This window comes from Cyprinus carpio, chromosome A22 (assembly GCF_018340385.1).
Source record: "Cyprinus carpio isolate SPL01 chromosome A22, ASM1834038v1, whole genome shotgun sequence".
Taxonomy (NCBI): Eukaryota; Metazoa; Chordata; class Actinopteri; order Cypriniformes; family Cyprinidae; genus Cyprinus; species Cyprinus carpio.
The window spans coordinates 19,123,923-19,148,348 of record NC_056593.1 but is presented as its reverse complement, the minus strand read 5'-3'; the positions used below and the strand labels follow the sequence as shown (position 1 = coordinate 19,148,348).

At 36.2% G+C, this 24,426-nt stretch overlaps 1 protein-coding gene across 1 annotated transcript; it reads left to right on the top strand.

Moving 5' to 3' along the window:
- Window positions 1-423: 423 nt before the first annotated feature.
- LOC109054751 (microtubule-associated protein 1A-like) lies at window positions 424-24,426 on the top strand. The gene is made up of 7 exons (XM_042712184.1): window positions 424-780; window positions 4,245-4,346; window positions 16,538-16,620; window positions 17,611-17,751; window positions 17,883-21,117; window positions 22,346-22,560; window positions 22,829-24,426. The coding sequence occupies exons 1-7, from the start codon at window positions 624-626 to the stop codon at window positions 22,982-22,984; spliced, it is 4,089 nt and encodes a 1,362-aa protein (XP_042568118.1). The 5' UTR covers window positions 424-623; the 3' UTR covers window positions 22,985-24,426.

Here is a 24,426-nt window from a genome sequence, read left to right as displayed (position 1 = left end):
AGCAATAAAACATCCATCCCATATTACTTAAATTTTACATGTAGAACACATTTAATACATTTTTCATATATCAGCTCCTTTTTCTTTTTATTTCCAAAACGTTTGTGTATAAAAAGTCATTTATAAAATGTAGAAGCTTTGTTTGTGAAGAGCCCACATATCTAGCATTTTCCTAATAAAATAGATGTCATTGTGGAAATTAAAAAAAGCACATCAAATACACCAATTTCTATCACAGACCCAGTTTTCTGTTAACATGAGTTTCTAAAATCTTTCCAAAATCCAGTTTGCAATCTCTTGATCAACTGATTGGACGCGCATGACGTCACCCACTATTCCCCGCCCCTTTCATATAAATTGTGGGTGTTTCCCTGAGCGCATCGCTTGTATTCCCTTTGGGCTGTCCAGTTCATTTGAGGGAGTCGGTTCGTTCGTTCGAACGATTCATTTCAGTGAACCGGTTCTTTCGAGTCTAAATTGTTTACCAGAAGTCCACGAGCAGTCATGTTCTCTTCAAAAGATCCAGAGTGAATCGGTTCGACCGAATCATTAGAGCGAACCGAGTCAAACAAACAATCCGCTCGCGAATCGGACATCGTGCGAATTGGTGTAAACTTTGCAACATGGCGTCGGAGCACAGCGGCGAGTTGGCGAGCATGGAGAGCTCCAGCCGAAGCGCTCGAGCCGGTTTCTGCAGCGACAAGTACTCTTTGCTGGTCATTGTGGGACAGCCCGGTCCGGCCGGATTTGTGGATTTACTGGTGTCAGAGATTGACAGAGGTAAAGTTTCGTCTTACTGTAGCATGGTGACTGAGCGCGCTTCCCTCGCCCATCACTGTCGGAGCTGACGTCACGAAAGAGAATACTCGCTTGAAACAATGTAACAAATCCATCCGAAGATGACGCCAGTCTCTTTTTGTAGCTCATGTTGCTAGTTTTATTGTTATTATTATTATTATGTGTACACATATGTTGAAATATAAAGAAAAAGAGCCAAAGTTTTCTGAATTAAAGTGTCTACTACTAGTTTATACTTATTTTAACTTTAAGGACTGTATTGCGTATTATCTAACATTAAAGCCTGAGTGATATAGATGAGTAGATGATTTGCCGAATTACCATTGAAAGTCTCTTGAAAGCTGTCACATGGCACGAATGTAACCAAATATCAACTCCAGAGAGTCCCTTTTTTGTTCATGTGACCTTGACCTCCTTCTCATTTTGTGAGTTGAGTAGGAACTTGAATGAGCTGAATGCCCACAGAGGGCTCTTACACGGAGATTAACTGTTGAGCGGGGCTCTCAGCTTTCAGGCATCGCATAAAACCTGTATAGGATCTTAAATCAATACGAGGAAGTTCTCTGCTCTTTGCAGAAGGTAGTGATTGCCAGAGAGACAGCAGACTAAATAACAGTGAGTCTACCGTCTGTGTCCATTCAGAGCTTTGCCTCTGTTTACAAAGCTAGATGTTTCCTGTAATTATTGTTTTTTCACTATTTCAGGGCTCTTTTGTGAGATTCTTGGCCCTTGGATCCCAAAGCACACAAAAGGACCCAGCCTGCTCTGCAGAACATAAATAATGCAGCTCATTTACTTCAGCATAGTTAAGCCAACATGACTTCCCTGTTCAGACGGTCTGCTTGCAATCCTCCAATCTGAACGCACCCTCTTCTGAAAGAAAGATAAGCACATTCATGTAGCCGCTGATATGCGCCACTGGCTTGTTTTCTCTGTTGAAAGTCCCTGAAAAGCGAAGCAGCTCTTTTGCACAGTTATAAATAGCCAGTCTTGTGTTTGCAGACTGTCCTTCCTCATTGTGCTGGATGGTTCAAAGTTCATCTTTAAAATGTGTGTGGTACATCTTCCTTGTTGAAAGAAAACCGATTAGACCGGCCTAAGCTGGTCTTCCACCCCTGTTGGCTTTTAGAGGGGGTTTATAGAGGTTTTAGTCAGTCAGACTGAGACCAGGCTGGATCGAGATGATTGTGTGTGTGCAGCTGGGATTACTGTAGTTATTTTTCTTTTATCCTCTGCTTTCCTTTGATTTTCGGTCCCTTGATGTGTGGTTATACACAAGGGCCGTGTGACTGATACACACACATCCTCTTTGTGACTGCTGCCAGCGTTTCCTTCTCTTCCTGGTCAGACGCTGCAGCTTCCACCTCACTAGTCTGACAGGAATAAGGTTTCTTCTGTTTTAAATGCTGTCAGCAACTTTAAATAGGAAGGAATTCTTCTGTTGTGAACCGCAGTGTGGTTGTTTTTTTAGCATTTCGGCCCTTGTTGAGCCCTACTGAAAGTGTGACCACACTTAGTTTGTAAATCACGAAAACTTTCTGCACCACATTCCTTAAAACGCTCCCACACTTCTTTATCCTTCTAAAACACACCAGTCTGCAAACTTAAGTGTGCAACGTTTGTTCAACAGGCAGGAATGATGAAGTGTGTTGTGTGGCTTCTTGAGAAGCACCCTATATGCTAGCAACCGCATAGTAGCTTGCATATCAAAGTGTAGCTACCAGGGTTGGAAAAGCTACAAAGAAACAACTACTTTGTGATTTGAAGTTGTTAAGATGCTCTCATGTATACCATTGTTTGGCATATTTTCACAGCGAAATCCACTTATTTCAATAGGAATCCATGCGATTGGGAATATCACATTGAGGGCAAAATATTTACCCGCGCAGAGTTGAGTTGGTCAAATGAATTCACCATGTTGAGCAACAGAAAGCTGTTTGGTTTGAAAGTGCATGAGAACAGACGATGGGCCTTTTTTGGAAAAAGTACTTGTCTACCCAAGTAGCTACTTAGGCGACGTTAAAACGACAACAATTGTACTCGAAACGGAAAAGATTTCACTTTCATTTTATTAAAAGATTTGTGCACAGATGAGAACATTGTCAAACCGATTCCCGTTCGCATGGATCTGTGAAAACAACTCAAAACGCTGTATTATCCATGTCAGGCCAGTAGGTGGCGATGTCACTTTATAAAGTAACACTATGCGCCTGCACACAAAGCTATAGACCGAACACAAAATATGCATGGTTCACGGATTTAACCAATTCTTGTTTTTATAGTTTACATGGAGACGATAATAGTTTCATTTTCAAAAGCACACACTTTGAAACCCGTTTTCAAAAGTTTGCATTTTCAGGCCTGTCGTATAAATGAATGGCTAAAATGCATAAAAAGTTTTTTGTTTTTACTCGAAAACAGTGTCATGTAAACACCCACTAAAATGTAGCTAAATGTGTTAAAGCTAAATTAAAGGACAGTATATTTTAACATATATTGGACTATCAATTTATGTAATATATAATATTAAACAGATGTTTTTACTATTTACTGTTACTGTTTTTTTTTTTTTTTTTTTTTTAATAAATGGACTTAAGGTTGACATCATTACGCTTGAACAGATAACTTTTAGATAAATACTAAATACAACAATTAAACTAGAAAACACACAATGTATAAAAACACAGCAATTAAATAAATATTTTAATGGAAAAAAATTTAATGGGAAGCACAAATTATGTGCTCTTCTGAACAAGCCGATTTACTAAAATAAATTGGACTTCCGAATGCAATATATGAGAGAGACATTCCATAAGAGTGTGATCATTTCCTGAGCTTACGTGGTCCACGTGTGTGTTTTTGTTGTGCTATATTATTAGTCAGAGGCTTGTTACTCAGCTGCACTATTGAAAAATACAAAGGCTAGGAAAACAGGCTACTGTCAAAGCATATTGCTTCCATCCACTACTGCTGAGTATCTGGTTTAAAATCACAGTTTTGGCAGTACGTGAGGAAAAAATGCATTCATTGCAGTAGTAGGGTTCTTTTTAAGTGAGTCAGTGGTAGAAAGAGGTCATCTTATTTTGGCTCGGGAAAAAAATAACTTTTTCCAGTTTGCTATTGAATTGTGTATTACTTCTCCTGCTCTCTCTCTCTCTCTTTTTATTTCTGTCCAGAGAACAAAAACTCAAACCAAGTTTGACTTTGACCTCTTGTTTGGTTATAAAATATGTATCTAAAGAAAAATGCTCAAAATCTCATGTTTTCACAAAAACCCTGAAAGCAGAAAAATCTGACCAGAAGGTTTAGAAATGCAGTCTGTGTCAGTGTGTCTTGAAAGTGCACAATGTCATTATCTTCAGTGGACAGTGAATGTGGTCCATGAATAATGGTGCTCTTGCTTGTGTTGACTGCAGTCTGACTAGGCCGGTTTCATTCTTGTGTAGGTATTCGCTCCTGGAACATCGACTTGACTGCCTGCAATATAGATGAACAGCTGAAACTGTTTATTTCAAGACACTCTGCTTTCTCCTCTGAAGACCTCAAAGGTAAGAATCAAACAATCTATGAATTCTTTACCCTTGTCTGTTTTTTCTTTAGTTTTTTTAGGAGGGAGATCTGAGAAATTGTGTGGGATTCATTTAAACATTTAGCCGAGAGTATTATATAAAGAGCCCCTATAGGGACATATTGATGGAAAAGAATATGAGATAAAATTATAGTTCAATGATTTTGCATTCTCTTGCAAAAGTTTTGTTTCATTAAGAAATGTTACGTTCCCTAGCAAAACGTTTGCATTCTTTGTGGGTGAAAACGAAGTTTCTTGGGGGAATGCAGAAGTTTCTTGGGTGAACGCAAAGGTTTTGCAAGCAAACGCAAAGTTTTTCAGGGGGATGCAAAAGTTTTGCAAGTGAACTCAACGTATCTTAGGAAAATGCAAATGTTTTTGTGAGGAAATGCAAAGTTTTTCTTGGAATGTAAAAGGGTTTTTGGGGAGAAAGCAAAGTTTTTGCAGGTGAACGTAAATTTTTTGGGGGGGAATCGCAAAAAGTTTTTGCAAGTGAACAAAGTTTCTTGTGAACACAAAAGTTTTTGCAAGTAGGGATGCTCCGATCTGCCTTTTTGCCTCCGATACCGATACCTAGGGTTCAGTATTGGCCGATACAGATAGCAATCCGATACCAGTGAAGTTTTCTTTCCCCATTTAAATAAATGTCGAATTTATATATCTATGTGTATGGAACTGATAATCATTCTTTCATCTATTAGATACAGACTACTTCATTATAAAGAAAAATAAAATAATAAATATGAAAAAATATAGGCCTATGTATATTCATTATCTATGACAAAAAAAATTATCATAAGATAGGTTAGTGGATAATTCGGCAGCAAAAGTTATTCTAGAAAAATCAGTGCACAATTTTAGAAATCCAAACATTTAGGGAAAAAGCTATTTTGTGGGGAACAAATAAAAGTGTTGCACTAAATATGGTAAAAGGTTACACATTAGTATTATTATAAAATCCATTCATTAAAAACATTCATGAATTTATTTATATATAAGTATATACTATAAAATTAAAATACGTTTCTTTTAAATGTATAGCATATTTTTTAATAAGGCAACAACATATGTTAGATACAATAGGACAAAACAATACAGTGCAGCAGAAGCGTTTACAATGCACATCTGCTGTGCAGAATGATGCGCTTGAAGCAACACGGTGTCACACACATTGTAAGCGCTTCGTGTTAAAAAGTGCAAAGCACAAAGAGAAAAGAGATAGATGTAAGTAACAAAACAACATTAAAATCCGGCAAGAAGTTTTTTTTGCAAATTCATAGACATGTATTTACAAATCAAGTATAATAATGGGAACACAGAAAGATCTTGGAGAGAGCTTTACCGAGCTGACTGTGTAACTGAACGTGACCAGGGTTTAAAGGCTGAAAGAATGACTGACAGACACAGCAGAGAAAAGAGTTTGTGTGAACTTTAACGCAAGGACTTAAATATTCATATGTAGCTCACATTAAGCCAGCAGTTCTCAATTCCAGTCCTCGTGCCCCCCAGCTCTGCATATTTTGCACGTCTCTCTTTGTTAAAACACCTGATTCAGATAATCAGCTCGTTAGAAGTGAGCTCCGTGCATGAACTGTGTTCCCATCGACATGCTCCCTACACAGCGTTCATTGCTCCCTACTCCCTCAGCAGGGGAAATCTGTTGAAGTTTACCTCACTTGGTGACATCATATACCTCTGTAAATAAATACAATTTAAATTCACGTCTCGCACACTTCTATGCACTTTGAATGGAACATAAACGTTGTCTTCGAACTGGAATCATGGCGGAATATCCTGTGATGTCCACTTCACAGGGCACTTACATTCGAATAGAACAAACGTCTGAAGCCATAAGAGAAAAATACAAAATGTGCAGAGCAGGGGGGCGCGAGGACTGGAATTGGGAACCGGTGCATTAAGCTTTTGTATGGCTTCAGAAGTAGTAAGTAATTCGCACAATCTAAAAAAATCTCAGACTTGGATCGGCCCTCTCTGACCGATTCCCGATCCGAGAAAAATGGAAGTATCGGAGCTGATACTCGATTTGAATATCAGATCTGTGCATCCCTTATTCTTGCTTAAAGGTAAGGACACTATTCAACGTATGTTTTGCAAGGTTCCCCTTTCTGTTAAACATATTTTATTGGACTGTCTAGCTTTTTTACGTTTTTTTTTCTAAGTTTTGTGAATGAACGCTAAAATTTTGCAAGAGTGATATATAAAAATAGTTCTGTAAATATAATTTTAATGAATATAATTTCCCTCACACATTTTTCCATCGTTATGTCCTCTTAGGGCCTCTTTAGTACTTTTCTCTTGTTAGTCGCTGAAAACACTAGAGTCAAGGAGTTAATAAAGAGTGAACATCATCAGTGGATTCCATGTGTGCAGACTGTATGCTGGACTGAAACTTTTTATCATGAATCAGCAAAAAATGGCAAAACAAACATGTCCTTCTTGCACAAAGGGAAAGTCCCTTCGGGTCAGGCTACAGACTGGAGTGGGGCAGAAAAACCAACAGCTGATATAACAGCTGATATTCTCCAGGCCTAAATCATCTTTACCACTCTATATTAAACCTGTGTTGTCCAAAGGAATCATTGGAACCCTGCTAATCGGTCTTGTATATTCTTCTTTGACCCTGAATCATTTATGTGATTGTGCATCAGTAATGTATTGATGCTGAGTGTCAGTGATCATTGGCTTGGCGGATTCTTCTCTGATTTCACCAACGGAGACACCACTGAAATCTGTATTCTTATAAATAAATATAAAAATCCTCTGTCCTGTAGAATTTCAGCACTGGATTAATAGACCCTGTCATGACTGGTTAATTATCTTGTGTTAGTGAAGTGTGGTTAACACAAATAAAACAGTCAAGCTATAGTTTGCAGTTCACCTGTCACCTGCATGTCAAATTTGTCAGCTTTGCTGAAGTAAATCAAGACAGAAAATACATTACTTGTAATCAAACCAATACAATTACAATTAAATCAGAAATCACCTTTTCCTTCTTCTTTCTTCTTTTTCTTATTAAAATTTTTTTCTTTTTTTATTAACCAGCTGCCGCCATCCTGGCTGTGAGTAATTAACTGCTGATTATTGTTTCAAAGTGGGTCTGTACTGGCTAGATTCTTTGTTGAGGTGGTTACAGCTCATCATGTTTTCTTTGACGTATTGCAAGGGCTCTAGAGTGCGACCAATTTGAGGTTGCACTGGTGCGACCAGCCGTTCGAGGGAAAAAAAGTAAACAACAGGTTCAACAACATACACTAGAGCCCTGCATTTCAGCCCGAGGGGCCCCGACTTTTTTACGCCCCTCGAGTCGGGCTTCGGGCCAATTTTCACATCATAGTTCAGACGTGGGCCGGGCCTCCCACCTGTTTTAGACTTGCATTAATAAATGCACAAAACAGTCCTCCATAAAACACCCTAAAAATTTCTCTAAAACTTTTCTGGAACTAAAACCGAAAACAAAACTTACTAAACCCATATAAATTCCTAGTTGTGTCCTCTTTTGGAAGACCAAACAAAGTATTAAAGAAACAGTGTCTACACAACATTGCACCGGCGGCAACAGCGAGAATAAAAGTTATTCCTCCTTTCTTTGCGGCAACATTTGGGTGGCATTATGCAAATCTTCCCACATAGTGATGTAGATGTGTGGGGTGTGGTCGCACTCTAGAGCCCTGCAAATAAAGGCAAGAAGTCATGGTTTTCTGTGCAATTGCTTGACTTTCAAGCTCAAGAATTACTAGATTTAATAATTCTGATGATTTTATTAAGTGAACTCCCTTTGTTCATACAGTATGACAAAATGTAGTTCAAGGTAAAGATATTTTAAGAACACTTTACAATAAGGTTCACTTTGTTGATGTTAATTAATGCATAAGGTACCGTGAACTATTTTAGAAGCATTTATTAATCTAAATATGTTAAATTATAAATATAGTGTTGTTCATTGTTAATGCATTCATAATACAGTGCATTAACTAATGTAAATGTATCATTTAAAATCATGGGAAAAAATATTTTAGAACATGCAGAAAATGACATTAAACCAAGATTAATAATATAGTTAATGATAACTAATGCATTAACTAATGTTAATAGAACCTTATTGTTACCGATATTTTAATTATAAATAGTAGGAAAAAAAGTAGTTTTTAACCACATTTCATTAAATTTGTTTTATATTGCATATTACTATTTACTAAGTGCATTTAATTTACTGGTTTATCTATAAGTAGGCATTACAGAATAGTATTGAATATAATTCCAGCAAAAACGACTTTAGTATGATAAACTTTGATGTAAAGTAAGACTGAGATAAGATTAGTTCATATCTCCTACCCTGTAATAGTGCATGTGAAAGAGTCTCCCTGATCTGAACTTTCCCTCGGGCTTAAACTGTTCTCTTCATGAGCGTCACCTCATAGAGCAGTCCACTCAAAGACCCGTCTGTGCCTGTAAATGTCTCTGTGCCCAGGACAACACTGCCTTTCACTGCTGCACTCATTTTTCTGTGTGTTGTTTAAGAATTAATATTTGTGTGCTTTTTCAATCACAGGGAGCTCACACTTTGTGTTTTTCTTTCTTTTTTTTTTCTGTGTACAATGAAGGCACTGTGTTAAAGCAGCAGGATCAGTATGATTGGGAAAAAGTTAGCTTTACACACATGAAAACATGGAAATTAGTCATAAGATTTACATCCATTTACATTTAAAAATTTACATTTCACTGCAGATTGCATTCTGTGTGTAACTGTGTATGTGACAAATACAAATCTTAACTCAATAGTGGAATTTACAATATAACGCAGAATGTCACTGATTTTGGCAATTTTTGAATGAATAAATCAAAAGTAGGGCTATACACTTGCGGGCAGTGTTGGGTAAGTTACTTTAAAAAAGTAATTAATTTCTAATTAAATCATCAATATTGTATTTAAGTTAAATCGTTAATTACTTCAGACAATCCCTTTAACCCTTGATGCATCGAAATTAAACTTAATTTTTCAGTTTGAGTTAAACAGAATAGTTTAGCCTTTTAGCTTTAAAACAACTGTAAACATAAAGCATTTTAATAAAAATATAACCTTCTTTAGTAAGCAAATATAATTACTCTGTAAAATATCTGAATAACAAAAAAGCTTATATAAATAACTTTTATAAATGTGCCAGAAGAGAACATTACTGGTGCATCTTGAGATAAAACAAAGGAACTGACATATTTTAAGGTATCTCAGTGCAAGCTTCTTTAAGTTAAAAGAGCTCAGAAATGTATTTTAGTCTGGGAAAACCAGGGGGAATATGTATCAAGCTGTAAACTTTAAACTTTTCAAAGCAACCATATTTCATACACACTGACATACTGTACATGTACAACATCAGCAGTCACTAATAGTAATTTTGTCCTAACAAAAAACAACATGATTTTGTAGTGTCATTCCTGGACATATGCTCTGTCTGTATTACCACACGGTTCATAAACAACACTCTAAAATATCTAAATTCTTATTGCTTAGCACATTATAAACATCGACATCTGATAGTAGATCAAACACTGATCTAAACATTAGAATGTAACATTCATCATGATGCAGTGTAAACATTTACATTACTTTATATCTATATCGTATTATATCTCTTTTTTTCTCATATTTATTACTGCTAAATATTTAAATCTTCTATTCGTACATTTAGGGTATATGTATAAGTTGCCTATATACTGTTTATATGAATGCATATCATATTTCAGCAAATTTCTCTCTCTTTCACACATTTCAATTTGGCAAGATAGGAAGAGCCCAGCTAGTAAAATGTGTACAAGTTTCTGTAAAAAATAACACGTTAACTTTTAGTTTCGCTTAACGCTTTAGTTTTTATATGGATTACATAATCAAAGAATATTCGTTTTCGATTTGAATTGGTTCGTTTAAATGTAGACACTTCAAGTTTACTAAATACGTATATCTTACGTCGGTGTGTGAAGTATTCGCCGAGTTTTGGTTAGTGTTTGTGATGCATTTCAAAAAGAAGTTCACTGAGACCAGAACAGCAGAAAGCACACTCTGTTTGTTTTGTTTATTTTACTAAAGCACAGTGTTTTGTTGTTATTGTCAGTGTACACACATAAAAGTAGACCCTAAATTCGATTGAATTTAGTCTTATCTGTATCTGGGTATTTTAGGTCCTTTTCTCTGTTATCATGAAAAACTGAATGTGAATGTGCCGGTGCACAGAGGGTTAAAGATGCTGCGTTCAATTTTACCTGTAGACGATAAATTTAGATTTCAAATTCAGTATTGTTTTTAGAACTGTAACGCAAATACTTTTAGTTACTGTAATTAAATTACCTAAAAATGAACAGTAATCCCTTACTTTACTTATTTTCAGTGGATAATTTAATTACAGTAACACGTTACACCCAACACTGCTTGCGAGTGATGTGGATTAGTTTCTGTGAATACTGAAGTGCTAAAAGACTTTCATTTAATTAAAAACTGCTGTCATATACATGAAGAAACTCAATGGTCTTCACAACAACACATAAAATAAAAGTATGGTTTAACTTGAAGAAATCATGACAAATATATTGCTACTTCATAGTAGAATGTACTATTCAGGGTAATACAATTATTTATTTATTTTTTTCTTAAGAAATACCATACAATTTTTCTTCCATGTTTTAATTTTAACATTAAATGTAAACCTCTGTTGCCCAGCACTTTGTTAAATAATAAAAGGTATTACTAATTTTTCATTTAAATATATTAATTAAATTGTGCATGTTTTATCTTTGTTTTGTTTTTTTGTCACCATCTTCAATAATAAAATTGTATTAAATCATAAACAAATGAAATACAAAAAGAGCCCTATTATTTTATAAATAAATTATATATATATATATATATATATATATATATATATATATATATATATATATATATATATATATATATATATATATATTCATGGAGATATATATATATATATTATATATATATATATATATATACAGTACAGGTCAAAAGTTTGGAAACATTACTATTTTTAATGTTTTTGAAAGAAGTTTCTTCTGCTCATCAAGCCTGCATTTATTTGATCAAAAATACAGAAAAAACTGTAATATTGTGAAATATTATTACAACTTAAAATAATAGTTTTCTATTTGAATATACTTTAAAAAAATATATATTTATTCCTGTGATGCAAAGCTGAAATTTCAGCATCATTACTCCAGCCTTCAGTGTCACATGTAACATCCAGTCTATCACATGATCATTTAGAAATCATTCTAATATTCTGATTTATTATGAGTGTTGGAAACAGTTCTGCTGTCTAATATATTTGATGAATAAAAGGTTAAAAAGAACTGCATTTATTCAAAATATTGATTTTATTTTAAAAAAAATTACTGACCCCAAATTACTGACCAGTAGTGTTATATTATTACATAATATTTATATTTTAAAAACATAGCTTCTTTTTTTTTTTTTTTTTACATCAAAGTATCCTAAAAAAAGTATCACATGATATGAAAAAATATTAAGCAGCAGAACTGTTTCCAACTTTGATAATCAATCATCATATTAGAATGATTTCTAAAGGATCATGTGATAATGATCCTAAAAATTCAGCTTTGCATCACAGAAATAAATGATAATTTAAAGTATAATAAATTTAAAAACAATTATTTTAAATTTTAATAATATTTCACAATATTACATTTTTTTCTATATTTTTGATCAAATAAATGCAGGCTTGATGAGCAGAAGAAACTTCTTTCAAAAACATTAAAAAAATAGTAATGTTTCCAAACTTTTGACCTGTACTATATATATATATATATATATATATATATATATATATATATATATATATATATATATATATATATATATATATATATATATATATATATATATATATGTATATGTATATATATATATATATATATATATATATATATATAAGCAAATCAAAACAAACAAAACTAATTATAGGGCCCTATACCCTTATCAACCCATGTCTATTTTCTTTAAATAGTTAATTTTTCAGTTAGTTACATTTTAAAATATTAATTAAATTGATAATGTGTTATACTTTCATTTGATTACCACTGTTTTTGGTAATGTAAATCTTTATAAATCGAAAAAACAAAAAAATCATAGGGCCCTATCATTGTAAAAAAATAATTATTAAACTGATATTTTATGCATTCAATTGATTAGACCTGATTTTTTGTTTACTACATTTTTTACTTTGTCACTGGCCTCCAGCATGTGCCTCTCTTTAACCCCGTGTGTCTTGCTATCTGTGCATCCCTGTACACACCGGCAGCATCTGTTGCTCATGTAGGCTTGGTTCCCGCTGAATGTGACCCAGTCATTTCCAGGCACTCATGCTGACTAATCCTGACTAATCTTTGAGCACCTGTTCAGGAATGTCAGGGGCAGATCTCTCTGATCACACTGATGCAGTCCATTTGACAGATGATGGAGCCTGTGTGCATTTTGGAAGAAGGGAGCTTTTTGTGCCCAAGACCAAAGATACTAAATGGATCCACCTTAAACTAGAGAAAAGATCCATCTCTATTCCAGCACACCGGAAGCAGCCTTTAACTGAAATCTTGGAGACATTTGTGGTATCTGAGCAGGAAGGGCTACCAGTTTGAACAGGTTGCCATTATTTTTGAAATTCTGTTTGGTGTAGTTTGACAACTCTACATTCAGGGCCTTGTGGAACATCTGACAAATAAAAATGCAATTAATTTTAATGATTTTTCAAAATAATTTTTTGTTTATTTAACCTATCAAATACACACAAACTCAGAGGGCTTCACTCATTTTTCTGCATAAAAAAAAAAAAGACAAATTCAATAACAATAAAAAATAATAGTAATATTTTTTTAATAACATTTTCAATTAACCATGTATTTTTGGTTAAATTGATGTTATTAATTCACTTAATTTGACATTCCTTTTGACTATAAGCCTAAATATACAATAACAGGAAAAAATCGTGGGAATTAATATGGAACTTGTGAAAAGTAAAACTTTTCTTGTGTCTTTATTTTTATTTTATTTTTTTTTTTGCAAATTGGCTTGTTTGGACAGTCCATTAAAAAATAGAGCACTATTAAGTGATAACTTTTTCAAATGGCAGTGCTTCTCTGTATATGGCATTTCATCGTTTTTGTATGTTGTTGAGTTTATATATGCTAATTTTTTTTCTTTGAAAAATAGCTGTTTTTAGTATGTTGATTCAGTGTGTAGTTTTAGCTTTATTGATTTATAAGTTTAATGCTGTCACCCTGATTGAGATCTGCTTTTGTGCAAGAAAGAAGCAAGAATTCTAAGATCCTAAAGCCCCGTTCACACCGCCAGTGACTTTTTCATTGCTTGTGGCTGGCAATTGAGGTCGCTGCTGGGCGTTCCCACTACTGGTTGCCTAGTTACCCTGTTACACTCCACTACCGCAGATGAATCACGTGCTCTCCACTGACTTCACTCCCATTGATTGTCGCTCATGAAATTTGCTGCTTATATGCATGAAGTTAAAGACTTTTGTCACTTGACTCGCATCGCTTGCCACGCCCACATTCCTTCAGCAACTGTCACTGTCTCTCGTGTCGCCGGAAGTCGCCAGCTCTCCATTGAAAATGAATGGGATTATGTTGCTCTGTCGCTGTGAATGGGGTTTAAAAAACATATTAACATCCCTCTCAATATAGTTGCAGTGTAGTTAGCTCCTTTTTGTTAGTAACCCACAGTTTTAGTTGAACTACTGCCAAGGTACAGTTTCAGCTGAATATCCCAGCGCTTCACAGAGGAGGCTGTGATCTGTTTGTCAGAGCAGCTGGACTCAGCAGAATGTCCTGAACGCAGCAGATAGATCAGATTAAACCCCTCGCCCCTATTTACACAAATGACAGAGAACAGGACCAGCCGGGTGTGTGTTTGTACGAGAACCTGCAATAAATTTGACAGTGTCTCATACACAACTAACTGTTATTTCCATATGTTTCTGTACTGGCTCTCATGTATCTGTTGTGAAGAGCTGTTGCCGGTCCAGATGTGATGGTCTGTGCTGCAGTTGTTTGTAATGGCTGGCTGAGGAAGGGCTGCCACACACATAATTACTGCTCGATAAGATCAGAGGCGCTGAGCAAAGCTTCATTGGAGTGGTATTATGCTGGTGGTACATAACAACAGTGCTGCGACTCGATTTCTGCAGGTTCTGTTTTCATGGCATTGATTTCTAGATGAATTGTTTTTGCTTTGGTACTGTGCACCAGCAGTGCTAAATAACTTTGAAATTGAGAAAGTTTCTGAAATTCAAACTTTGAGCCTAGAAGGTTTCATAGAAGGAATATGTTTTAAGAATAGAAGGAATCTGCTTTCATATTGAAACAATATTTAATTATTGAAGCTTTCAAACAGTGTTAACTATTTTAATTATTTCTAATGGTAACACTTTAGGGAGCAATTCTCACTTTTAACTAGTTTCTTATTAGCATGCATTTTACTAGCATATTGGCTGTTCATTAATACTTATACTGTAGAGCACATATAAATGCCTTATTCTGTATGACTATATTCTAGATCCCTTAATCCTAACTATTAATAAGCAGCAAATTAGGAGTTTATTGAGGCACAAGTTGTATTTAATAAATACTGGTCCCTAAACTAAAGTGTGACCATTATAATATATTAAAAATGATCAGCTGGTGCAACTAAATTTAGTTGAAAGGTCCTCTGGTGTGACTACAAAAAGTTCAAATGAACTAAAAAAAAAAATACAATATTTTTTAAAAAATGCATTCAGAAATAGAATTAATTAGTAAAGACAAGTCTTTTAGTTTAAAACTTGTGTGCTATGTTCTTAAAAATGGATTCATGTTCATATCATAGGATTTTGATAAACTTTTGTACCATTTTCAAGAGATTTAAATGTAATGAATGTCATTTTAATGTCAGTAAAATGTTGTGTTGTTGCCATCAAATGTAACGTAATAACATATTTTCTTTACATTTTAAACTGTATATGAGTGTACACACCTTACACAATACTTGTTTTTCAGGTTTTCAGTTTCTCCACATGAAATTTTACCACCTGAAATCTTGCTTTTCATGGAAAATGTATCTAAATGTTTAAAATTTTAGAAGACCTAATGACTGTGGTACTCACTATATCATTTCCTGTACTGTACTGTTGTGTTTCTTTGAATCCTAAAATAGGCTAGTAAGTATCATATCCTCCATCAATTGATACATGCATGTTGACTGTTTAATATGACTATTATTATTGCTAGTTGTGTCCTTTAACATTTAATTTAAAGGTGCTGCTGCCACAATCGCTCTCATATGTTAGTCTGTAGCCCTACATATTGTTTCTCAACTTCTCTATGACTACTAGAGACTGTAAAGATGTTGTCATAGCACTGCGCCTGCATACAGGAAGGAAAGCAATGCTTCCTACCGTGTGTTTTAATCTAGTCATGGTGCAGAGAAGAGGCTAGAATTACCATCAGCTCACGTTTGCTCATTGTTTGTGGAAAAGACAGGAACATGTCATGCAGCCTTAAATATCCGTTTTGTGACCTCTTCAACATGCTGTACTTCCTAATCAACTGGATCAAAAAGATATTGTTTTCATAAATGATGAAAGTTTGAGGAAGTAGAATAAAACCATTCGACTAGAGCAATAAACCCACATGATGCAGCATGCTGCGATTCATATATGCTGCTTACGTTGCAGTCTTTATACCATTCGGGTCATTGTCCTGGTGCATAATACAGTAATGGGCCATTTTAACTCCAGGTTCTACAGTATGCTGTAGAACCTGCATTTACGCAATCCAGTAAATGGCACAGAACTTCACAGCAAGCATCATTATGACCACAAACACTGTCCTTGCTGCATGTGTATGTTGCTTTTTTTATGTTTGCATCCAAAAACTTTTAATTTGTTGCATTTTGCATCTTTCATTGAAAGGCACATTAGAAAGAGAGCATGAAAAATGAAAAGTGGGGGAAGAGGAAGTGTTGCCTGTTTCGACTGCCATGTTTGTTACTGTTCTATAGCCACTGTGTGTAACCTTTACATACTAAAACTTTACATAACAAACTTTTTAAAAGACCACATTCTTTGTCCCTATCCACAGGCCAGAAGACCCTGCAGCACAGCGGGGATGTGCTTGAGACCCAAGTGATAGTCAACCCATCTCATGATTTGGTTTGTTCAGAGGTGAGTGTTGAAGTGCTTTGTGTAGTTTGCAATACAAAATTAAGCAACTTTGTGTAAATTATTTTTTTTTTTTTTGGGCTTTTACATTTCTCAAATAAGACAGCAAGTTGTGGTCACATTAGCAACATTTCAACGACATTTCATGTGCAAAAGGCCATTGTCAGTAGCATTGAGTCAAAAAATAGGTATGATAACTTTTTCACCCTCCCACAAAACATTCGCAAGAATTCCTATTGTTATGAATGGATTTTGCCCATAAAATTTCACAAAGCAACGGTACATGATACCGCAATGACAACGGTACCGCACCTTTAGATTTGTTTTGCAAATTGGAAGACTAGGAAGGATTCTCAAGTATTATAGTTTCATGTTGAACCATATCAGAGCAGATGTATATTGAATATCATTTAAATACGGGTAAACTCTTTATTATAAAAATGTTCTATGCTTTCACATTTTCTTAAGTCCCTCCCAGTTCTAGCTTGCACTATTTTAGATGATGTTTGAAACTTTGTATTGCTTAGCTTTTCTTGTACCCAACCCTAAATCAAAGTCGAATTAAAATTTGATTTTATGATGTAAATAATGTACCTTGATTCCCTTTTGTTTAAACTGTTAAATATTGGTTTTGCTGTATGATTACACATGCATGTATCCTCAGTTCCTTCCCTGTTCTCTGTCCACTGCAGTTCTTCTCTAATAAATGTATCAAAGCTATTTGACTGGTATTTACTCAGCGTTAGACCGTGTAAATACAGGGAAATGTTGACACATTCCTTGAAGTTCCTTGCTCGGTTATATTTGCTCTTGATATTTATTTGCTACCCAGAGCAGCAACCAAGTGTCCTCTTTTAAACGTTCTTAAAATTTTAGTACTTAGGGTCTCGATTTGTGGTCAATATACTGTTTGTACAGTTTATTATGAGCTCTCTAACAAAATTTAAGTGAAGCAGTCATTGAACATTTGAATGCTTGTCTTTATTTTCATAGGTTCGTCGGCTCATTTCTGATGCGTCTCTTCACAAACTACTAATTCTTGCTGGACGATGTGTTGAAGACACTGGAGACCTTGTGTTACAAATAGGGTCTTTTTCATTAAATGACTTTATCCAGATATTTACAGATGAAGAGGTCAGTCAAGCATTTGTCAAACAAGTTGGTTATTTTGTAATTTTACTCTTTTAATAGTCAAAAACAATTTACATAATTATTAACTGTAATTAATATTATTATTCTTATATGATTCTTTGTTCTTGAAACAGATTGGAGATCTTCTGACCTCTGCAGACCCTATTCAGAAAGCCAGCCTAACTCTGATCTGTCCCGAATCCGGGATGTGGAAAAATTCTCAGTTAGAAAAACATAATTTGCAAGATTATATAGAAATTAAAACCAACCCTCAATTAGTGCTCCCAGAGATGGAGGGCCTTCAGGAGTTTACAGAGTATCTGTCAGAGTCTCTTGAACCTCAGTTGCCTTTTGACTTGCTCGAGGCACCTAGTACAGTTGGCTTCCTAAAACTGTCCCGTCCCTGCTGCTATGTGTTTCCTGGGGGAAGAGGTGACTGTGCCTTCTTTGCTGTAAATGGTTTCAATGTCTTGGTCAATGGAGGGTCTGATTCTCGATCCTGTTTTTGGAAACTGGTGAGACATCTAGACCGAGTTGACTCAGTATTGCTCACCCATGTCGGTGTGGATAATCTACCTGGTATAAACAGCCTACTTCACAGAAAAGTGGCTGAACAAGAAGAGGAGGAGTCCGCTGGATCACAGAGCAATGAAGACTGGCAGAGGAATCTGATATCTCCAGAAATAGGGGTTGTATTTTTCAATGCTTCAGAAAGACTCAAAACATTACAGAGTGACTCCAGGGTCCTTCGAAATTGTGATCAGGGTTCCCTAACATTACAGCACTTAGAAAGGTTGTCAATTTTTCCAGAACAGCTCAGTCGCTCTGCTGGGCCAGCTGTCGAGCCGGTAGTTCTTTTCCAGAAGATGGGTGTAGGTCGACTAGATCTTTATGTACTCAATCCAGTCAAAGGTAGCAAAGAACTAGAGGCTTTCTTGCAAACTTGGCCTGCCAGCACACAGAATATCAAAACCTCAGAAATCCCTCTAGAGTGTATGGTGTCCATATGTGCACTGCTGGTATGGCATCCAGCTAATCCTCAAGAAAAGATCATTCGTGTTCTGTTTCCTGGGTGCACTCCAGAATCCAAGATCTTCGAAGGTTTAGGGAGACTAAAGCATCTAGAGTTCCTCAAACACCCAGTAGTTAGTTTGAAAGACCTTGAGGCATCAAAATTGGATAAACAGCCAAAGCGTGCTGAGAGCAAGGAAAGCCTTAAGAGTCTATCCAAAGAGTCTCGACCTGGTAGTGCCTCACTCAAAGACAAGGTAAGCAAAGTAGATTTGAAAAGGCAAGACACTAAAACAAAAATTAAACCCACTAATGACACTGTTCCAAAAGAAGGGAAAGAGAGTGAGGAAAAAGCAAAGCCAAAAGATGATGTGAAACAAAGAACTTCTAAGCCTGAAAAGCAAGTGGCTAAGAAAGAACCTGCTAAAGATGAGAAAAAGGAAGTTAGGAAGAAAGAGGAAAGGCCACCGTCAAGTATTGCAAAGAAAGATGAGAATGTAGAGAAAAAGAAAGAACCCTTGAAAAAAGATCTTGGTGCAAAACCCAAGAAAGATATTAAACCTGATTTGAAAAAGGAGATTAAGAAAGAGATCAAACCAGAAGACAAAAAAACTACCAAAACTCTTGGCAAGGATGTTAAGAAAGCCACTGGAAATTTGCCAGGCAATGCAGAGGCTAGAAAGACAGTTGGCAAGAATGGCTCACTAAAGAAAGATTTGATGCTTCCTAAAAAGGATCCTTTGACCAAAGAGAAGCCAAAGCCAGACAAAAAGGCGCCCGACAATCTGAAACCCTCAAGTGCAGTCCAGTCAAAGACATCTACACTTGAGACCATTACTGCCCAGTTGGAAAAGTTGGGGATGGAGAATGAACATGGGCCATTGCAGGATGTTGAAGGCAACCCTTTGAGCTCAAGAACAGAATGTGCCTCTGAGAACAATGACAAGCAGGTGAATGGCTCTACAACAGGTACTGATGAAAGTCCAGAGAAGTTTCGCAGTATGGATGGGGCCCCTGGCTCAAACAGTGGTATTGGACTTCCCTCCCCACTTGCAAAGACTCCAAAGAGTGAGAAAAGTGTTAATTTTGATATCACACCAACAGAGCTTGATGGAAGCCTCAAAGACGATGTCTATACAAGCTCGGATGAAAAAACCCTTGAGTTATTTTCCCCCACAGACTCTGGGAAGAACAGTTCAGGGCATTACCTACAATCCCCTGACAATTCTTCTCAGGTCTCTGGAGAAGATTGCAAGTTAGGTCTCAGGAACTCTGGGCTTGGTTTTGAAGATAGTCAGCAAGTGTACAAGAACTCGATGGCAGGTTGTTCAAGAAGCAATATAGAAAACGGCTCCATATCATCACAAGATAGACAATCAAGCCTTCTCTCCTCAACTTCTCTTAAAGACACTCTACCCGATGCCTCTCCTAGCATCACTTCCTTTCCTGCGGAAGTTGGCTCTCCACACTCCACTGAAGTAGATGATTCGTTATCCGTTTCCTTCGAACAAGTGCCTGTTTGTCCTTCACAAGAAGTGATGGACAGCTTGGCATACACTAATGGACATTTAGCAGACCGTGGCCCCAAAACAGATATGTCTTTACCTTTAAAAACATCTCATAATAGTCACCACGCATATGATGAATCAGAGAATCACCTCTTTGGACCACAGATTGACATCCTTCCACATGATGTTGATTTATGTCTGGTTTCACCCTGTGAGTTTAAGCATCACAAATCTCCAGAGAACCAACAGGGACTCTCTTCGGAGGTTGCTGCCCCAAGTCCTGGCCTCTCTCTGGAGCCAGTTAGACAGACCTACCAGTGCAGTAGTAGTGATCATCAGTCTCTGGAAGGTCAGGAGAGGACGTCCTCTGTCAGCGTCTCTGTCATCTCGGTTTCTGATTCTGATGTGCCACCAGCCACTGAAGAGTGTCCCTCCATTACTGAGGACTCTGATGAGGACCCTAGTGACATCTTTCCACCACACCATCCTCACGACCATCCTAGCAGTCATTCGGTACACCACAATTCCCAGCATGTCTCTGAAGACCCTCCACCTGCCCCAATGAAGGATTTACCACCACTGCCACCACAGCCCGGTGCCTGCATGGCTGACCCAGAGGCTGATGGTCAGGGTAGATCTTCCAAGAATGTAACATCAAAGACCAAAAAAACAGCACCTGTGTCCACAAAGACTGCATCTGCAAACATCGTAACGCAGGGTGGAAAGACAAAGACTGGTGCTCAGGTGTCTGCCAGTGGAACTATTCGACCAACATCCAGTCTGGACACCAGACCTGCATCTCGCAGTGCTGTTAGTGGATCTAGACTAGTGCCTTCAAAGTCTTCATCCAGTAAGTTCTCATTGTTTTTTCCAGCAAAATATGAATTTTACATTTGTTGGGGATTGGTCAGGATATTCACCTAGTCCACTAGATAGGCTTTATTAGTGACGATAAATCAAAGGGCATGAATTTAAAGGCATGATTTCTCTGAGAGGATTTTAGAAAGCTAACTGTAATCTTTGAATTCTCTAATAGGTTGCATCTCTAAAGCTATGTCAGTCCTTATCTGATTATTTGTGTATCTGCTTGGAATGTAACCTAAATGACTGGCTGTCCTCGCTGTGTATCACAACTGTTCAGATTTGATTTGTGTGTCTCGTGATGCTCTTATGTTTAACGGAATATCTGCATTGGTTTCAATGGCAATGATGGTGCATTGTTATGCCCTATGGTAAAAAAACAACAACAGTAACAGGGTTTGCAATACAGATGTTGTCTTATATTATCACATGTCATTGTGCTGGATTATTATCTCTTGAGGCATCGGGAGAAATGTAGGAAGCTGGAATGCGCAGCTTTATTCAAATAGGTGTATAGACCAGCTTTTGTTATTTTTCGCTCAACTTGCACTTCGAAACAACACAACCTTATTGCGGCATGGACATTCTGCATGTTTTCTACAAATGCCATGTGATGTTTACATTTTACATTGCACAAAAAAGTGACAGGAAAAAAGCTATGCAAAATTCGATGAGAGCAGTCAGACTGAATTGGATTTCCAGAAATGTGATTTGAATAGAATTTCAAACCACATATGAATGTAGCTTGAAATGGATTTGTAAAAATGGGAATTTCATGTTTTTTTTTTTTTTGCCATTCACATTTGCTTAATATGATTGGATTCCAATCGGATATGCACAAAAAATGGAACTGGACTTACAGTCCGTAAAAGTCTTAAATTGAAGCCCTTAAAAGCGCTACTGCTACAACTATCAGTTGTTACAACTTAGGTAACACATCAACAACTGCCTTCAGGAATTCGTTTCGAGACAATCAATCTGGTCAATGCAAACCAGTGGCCTGAGCCCCGGGAATATATTGTCCATTTGTAACTCTGGTGTTTAATGAAGCTTTAGAGTTCTAAACCTTGAATCAAATCAACCAGCTCCACATAAATAGCAGCGTTACATTTCATGAAGTGTTTAAAAACAGACAAAACTGAGGGCAAAAGCTTTCCATTTATATAGAAATGAATGTGAAGTCTAAATGTGCATAATGTTATTGCTTCCTGTTGCAGGTTCTGTCGGTGCAAATTCAAGTTCAGCACCCATCTATTTGGACCTGGCATATTTGCCCTCTGGCTCAGCAGCTTCCACTGTCGATGTGGAGTTTTTCCGGCGCCTCTGTTCATCCTGCTATATAATTAGTGGAGATGAGCCGCACAAGGAAACAGTCATGAGATCTATTCTCAACTCTCTTTTAGAGGGAAAAGCATCCTGGCCAGATGTGCAGGTAAGTTGATGTTTTATTTAAACATCACCTTTCCCAATCTCAAGGCGCTTCACAACAGCAGAACATAACACTAGTACATGTCCAATGCAGAACCTTCTGAGAAAGTTTTAAAGGAATAGTTCACCCCTAAATGGAAGTTCTGGTCAAAGTTTACTCACCCTCATCATGTCAGCTCCCTGTACAGCTTGACAGTTTCACAAAAGACAGACAGTTACTTGACCGTTTTACTGATTAATAGTTGTTTAATAGTTTTTCCATTCACCTGCAGGTGACTTTGATCCCCACGTTTGACTCGCTGACTATGCACAGCTGGTACCAGGAGACCCATGAGCGGCAGAGAGATCTAGCGATCACGGTACTTGGGAGCAACAGCACCGTAGCCATGCAGGACGAGACCTTCCCAGCATGCAAAGTGGAGTTTTAAAGACACCTGAAGAATCACGCCCCTGCCTGTCACTAGAGCACTTCTGTTCACTCTCACAACATTGTCTCTGATTTTCTTACACATTTTATCTTGAGCAGCAGAATGAAGCATTTCAGATGAATTGATCAGGAATGACTCTTCATCTGTAATGTTAACATCTACGCTAGCTGCTTATTAAAATGTTGTGGATTCTGTGTGAACAGGGTTGACATTGTTGCCATTTCTTTTTCTGGCTATTTTTAGCAGTTTTACATTTGTCCATGTTATTTTATTCATTGCATCTTGCTGATTATCTAGCATGTTGGAGTTTCATCTGAACAGTTTACCGTATTTCATGGTCCTACATACACATTTTTGCACAGTTTAGATATAGACAGACATCTGGGTGAACACTTGATATGCTTGTATTCCAGCGTTTCACTGTACAGATCCTGCACTAAATGATGCAGTGTTTTTTTTTCTTTCTTTTTTTTCACCTTTAGCAAGTTTGTTTTCTTTTATGGAGAAAATGTAGGCAGTTAAAATATTATGTTTTGTTTACCAGAACTGAACCACCTTTGTCAATAAATGAACAGAAACTGAGCTATATAAACACTTCTCTAGTACAGTAATTTGTACCAATTAGATTTTCAGATTAAAACATACAGCAGAAAGTGTGGTTTCAAAATGTAAGCAAGATAGAATTATTTTAGTGCATCAAATGACTTATGTGAACACTATGTAGCAAAGTAAAGTATTTTTGTGAAAATATATATACATTTTGATTCTGCATTTATTGAGAGTGGAGAATATTATAGTCTTTGCTTTTTTTGTCTCATTTACTTGCCTTCTTTTAGTAGAGACAACTTATATGTGTACAAAGCTGAATGCCTTATTGTTCTTGCCATCATTGACCAACACTAAAGCAGAATGTCATTCATGACACTTAATTTGAGTTATGAATACTTTTTGTTGATCACCTTGCTTTTCTGGTTTTTATTGAATGTCATGTAGACAAGCTCAACCAATGTGTACGTTGTCACAGCAATGGCTGCTATACTTTCAGAGGAATAAAATGTTTAATTGTGATCCGATGGAGACATTTCCATAAAAACATTTTCTTATTTGTTTGGACCGTTATAAAAACCGTTAATGGAACAGTTAAAGCTTTACCTTATCAAAATTGCACTTTTATTTTATTATATATTTTTTTCTTCCTGAGCCGATAAAATTATTTTTCTGAGGTACAAGTACTGTTTCAGAATTATTTTGTTTAAAATGCTTTCTTTTTATTATTATTATTATTATTATTATTTTATATATATTCTCCTTACAAGGTGAAACCAGCCAAAAGAATATAAAGTGTGTTAAATTTCACAACAGGCTTATATGTTTCAGTACTGAATTCCAAAATGTAAGTGTATTTTCAAATGTTAAATAAAATTGATAAATTAAGAATGAAA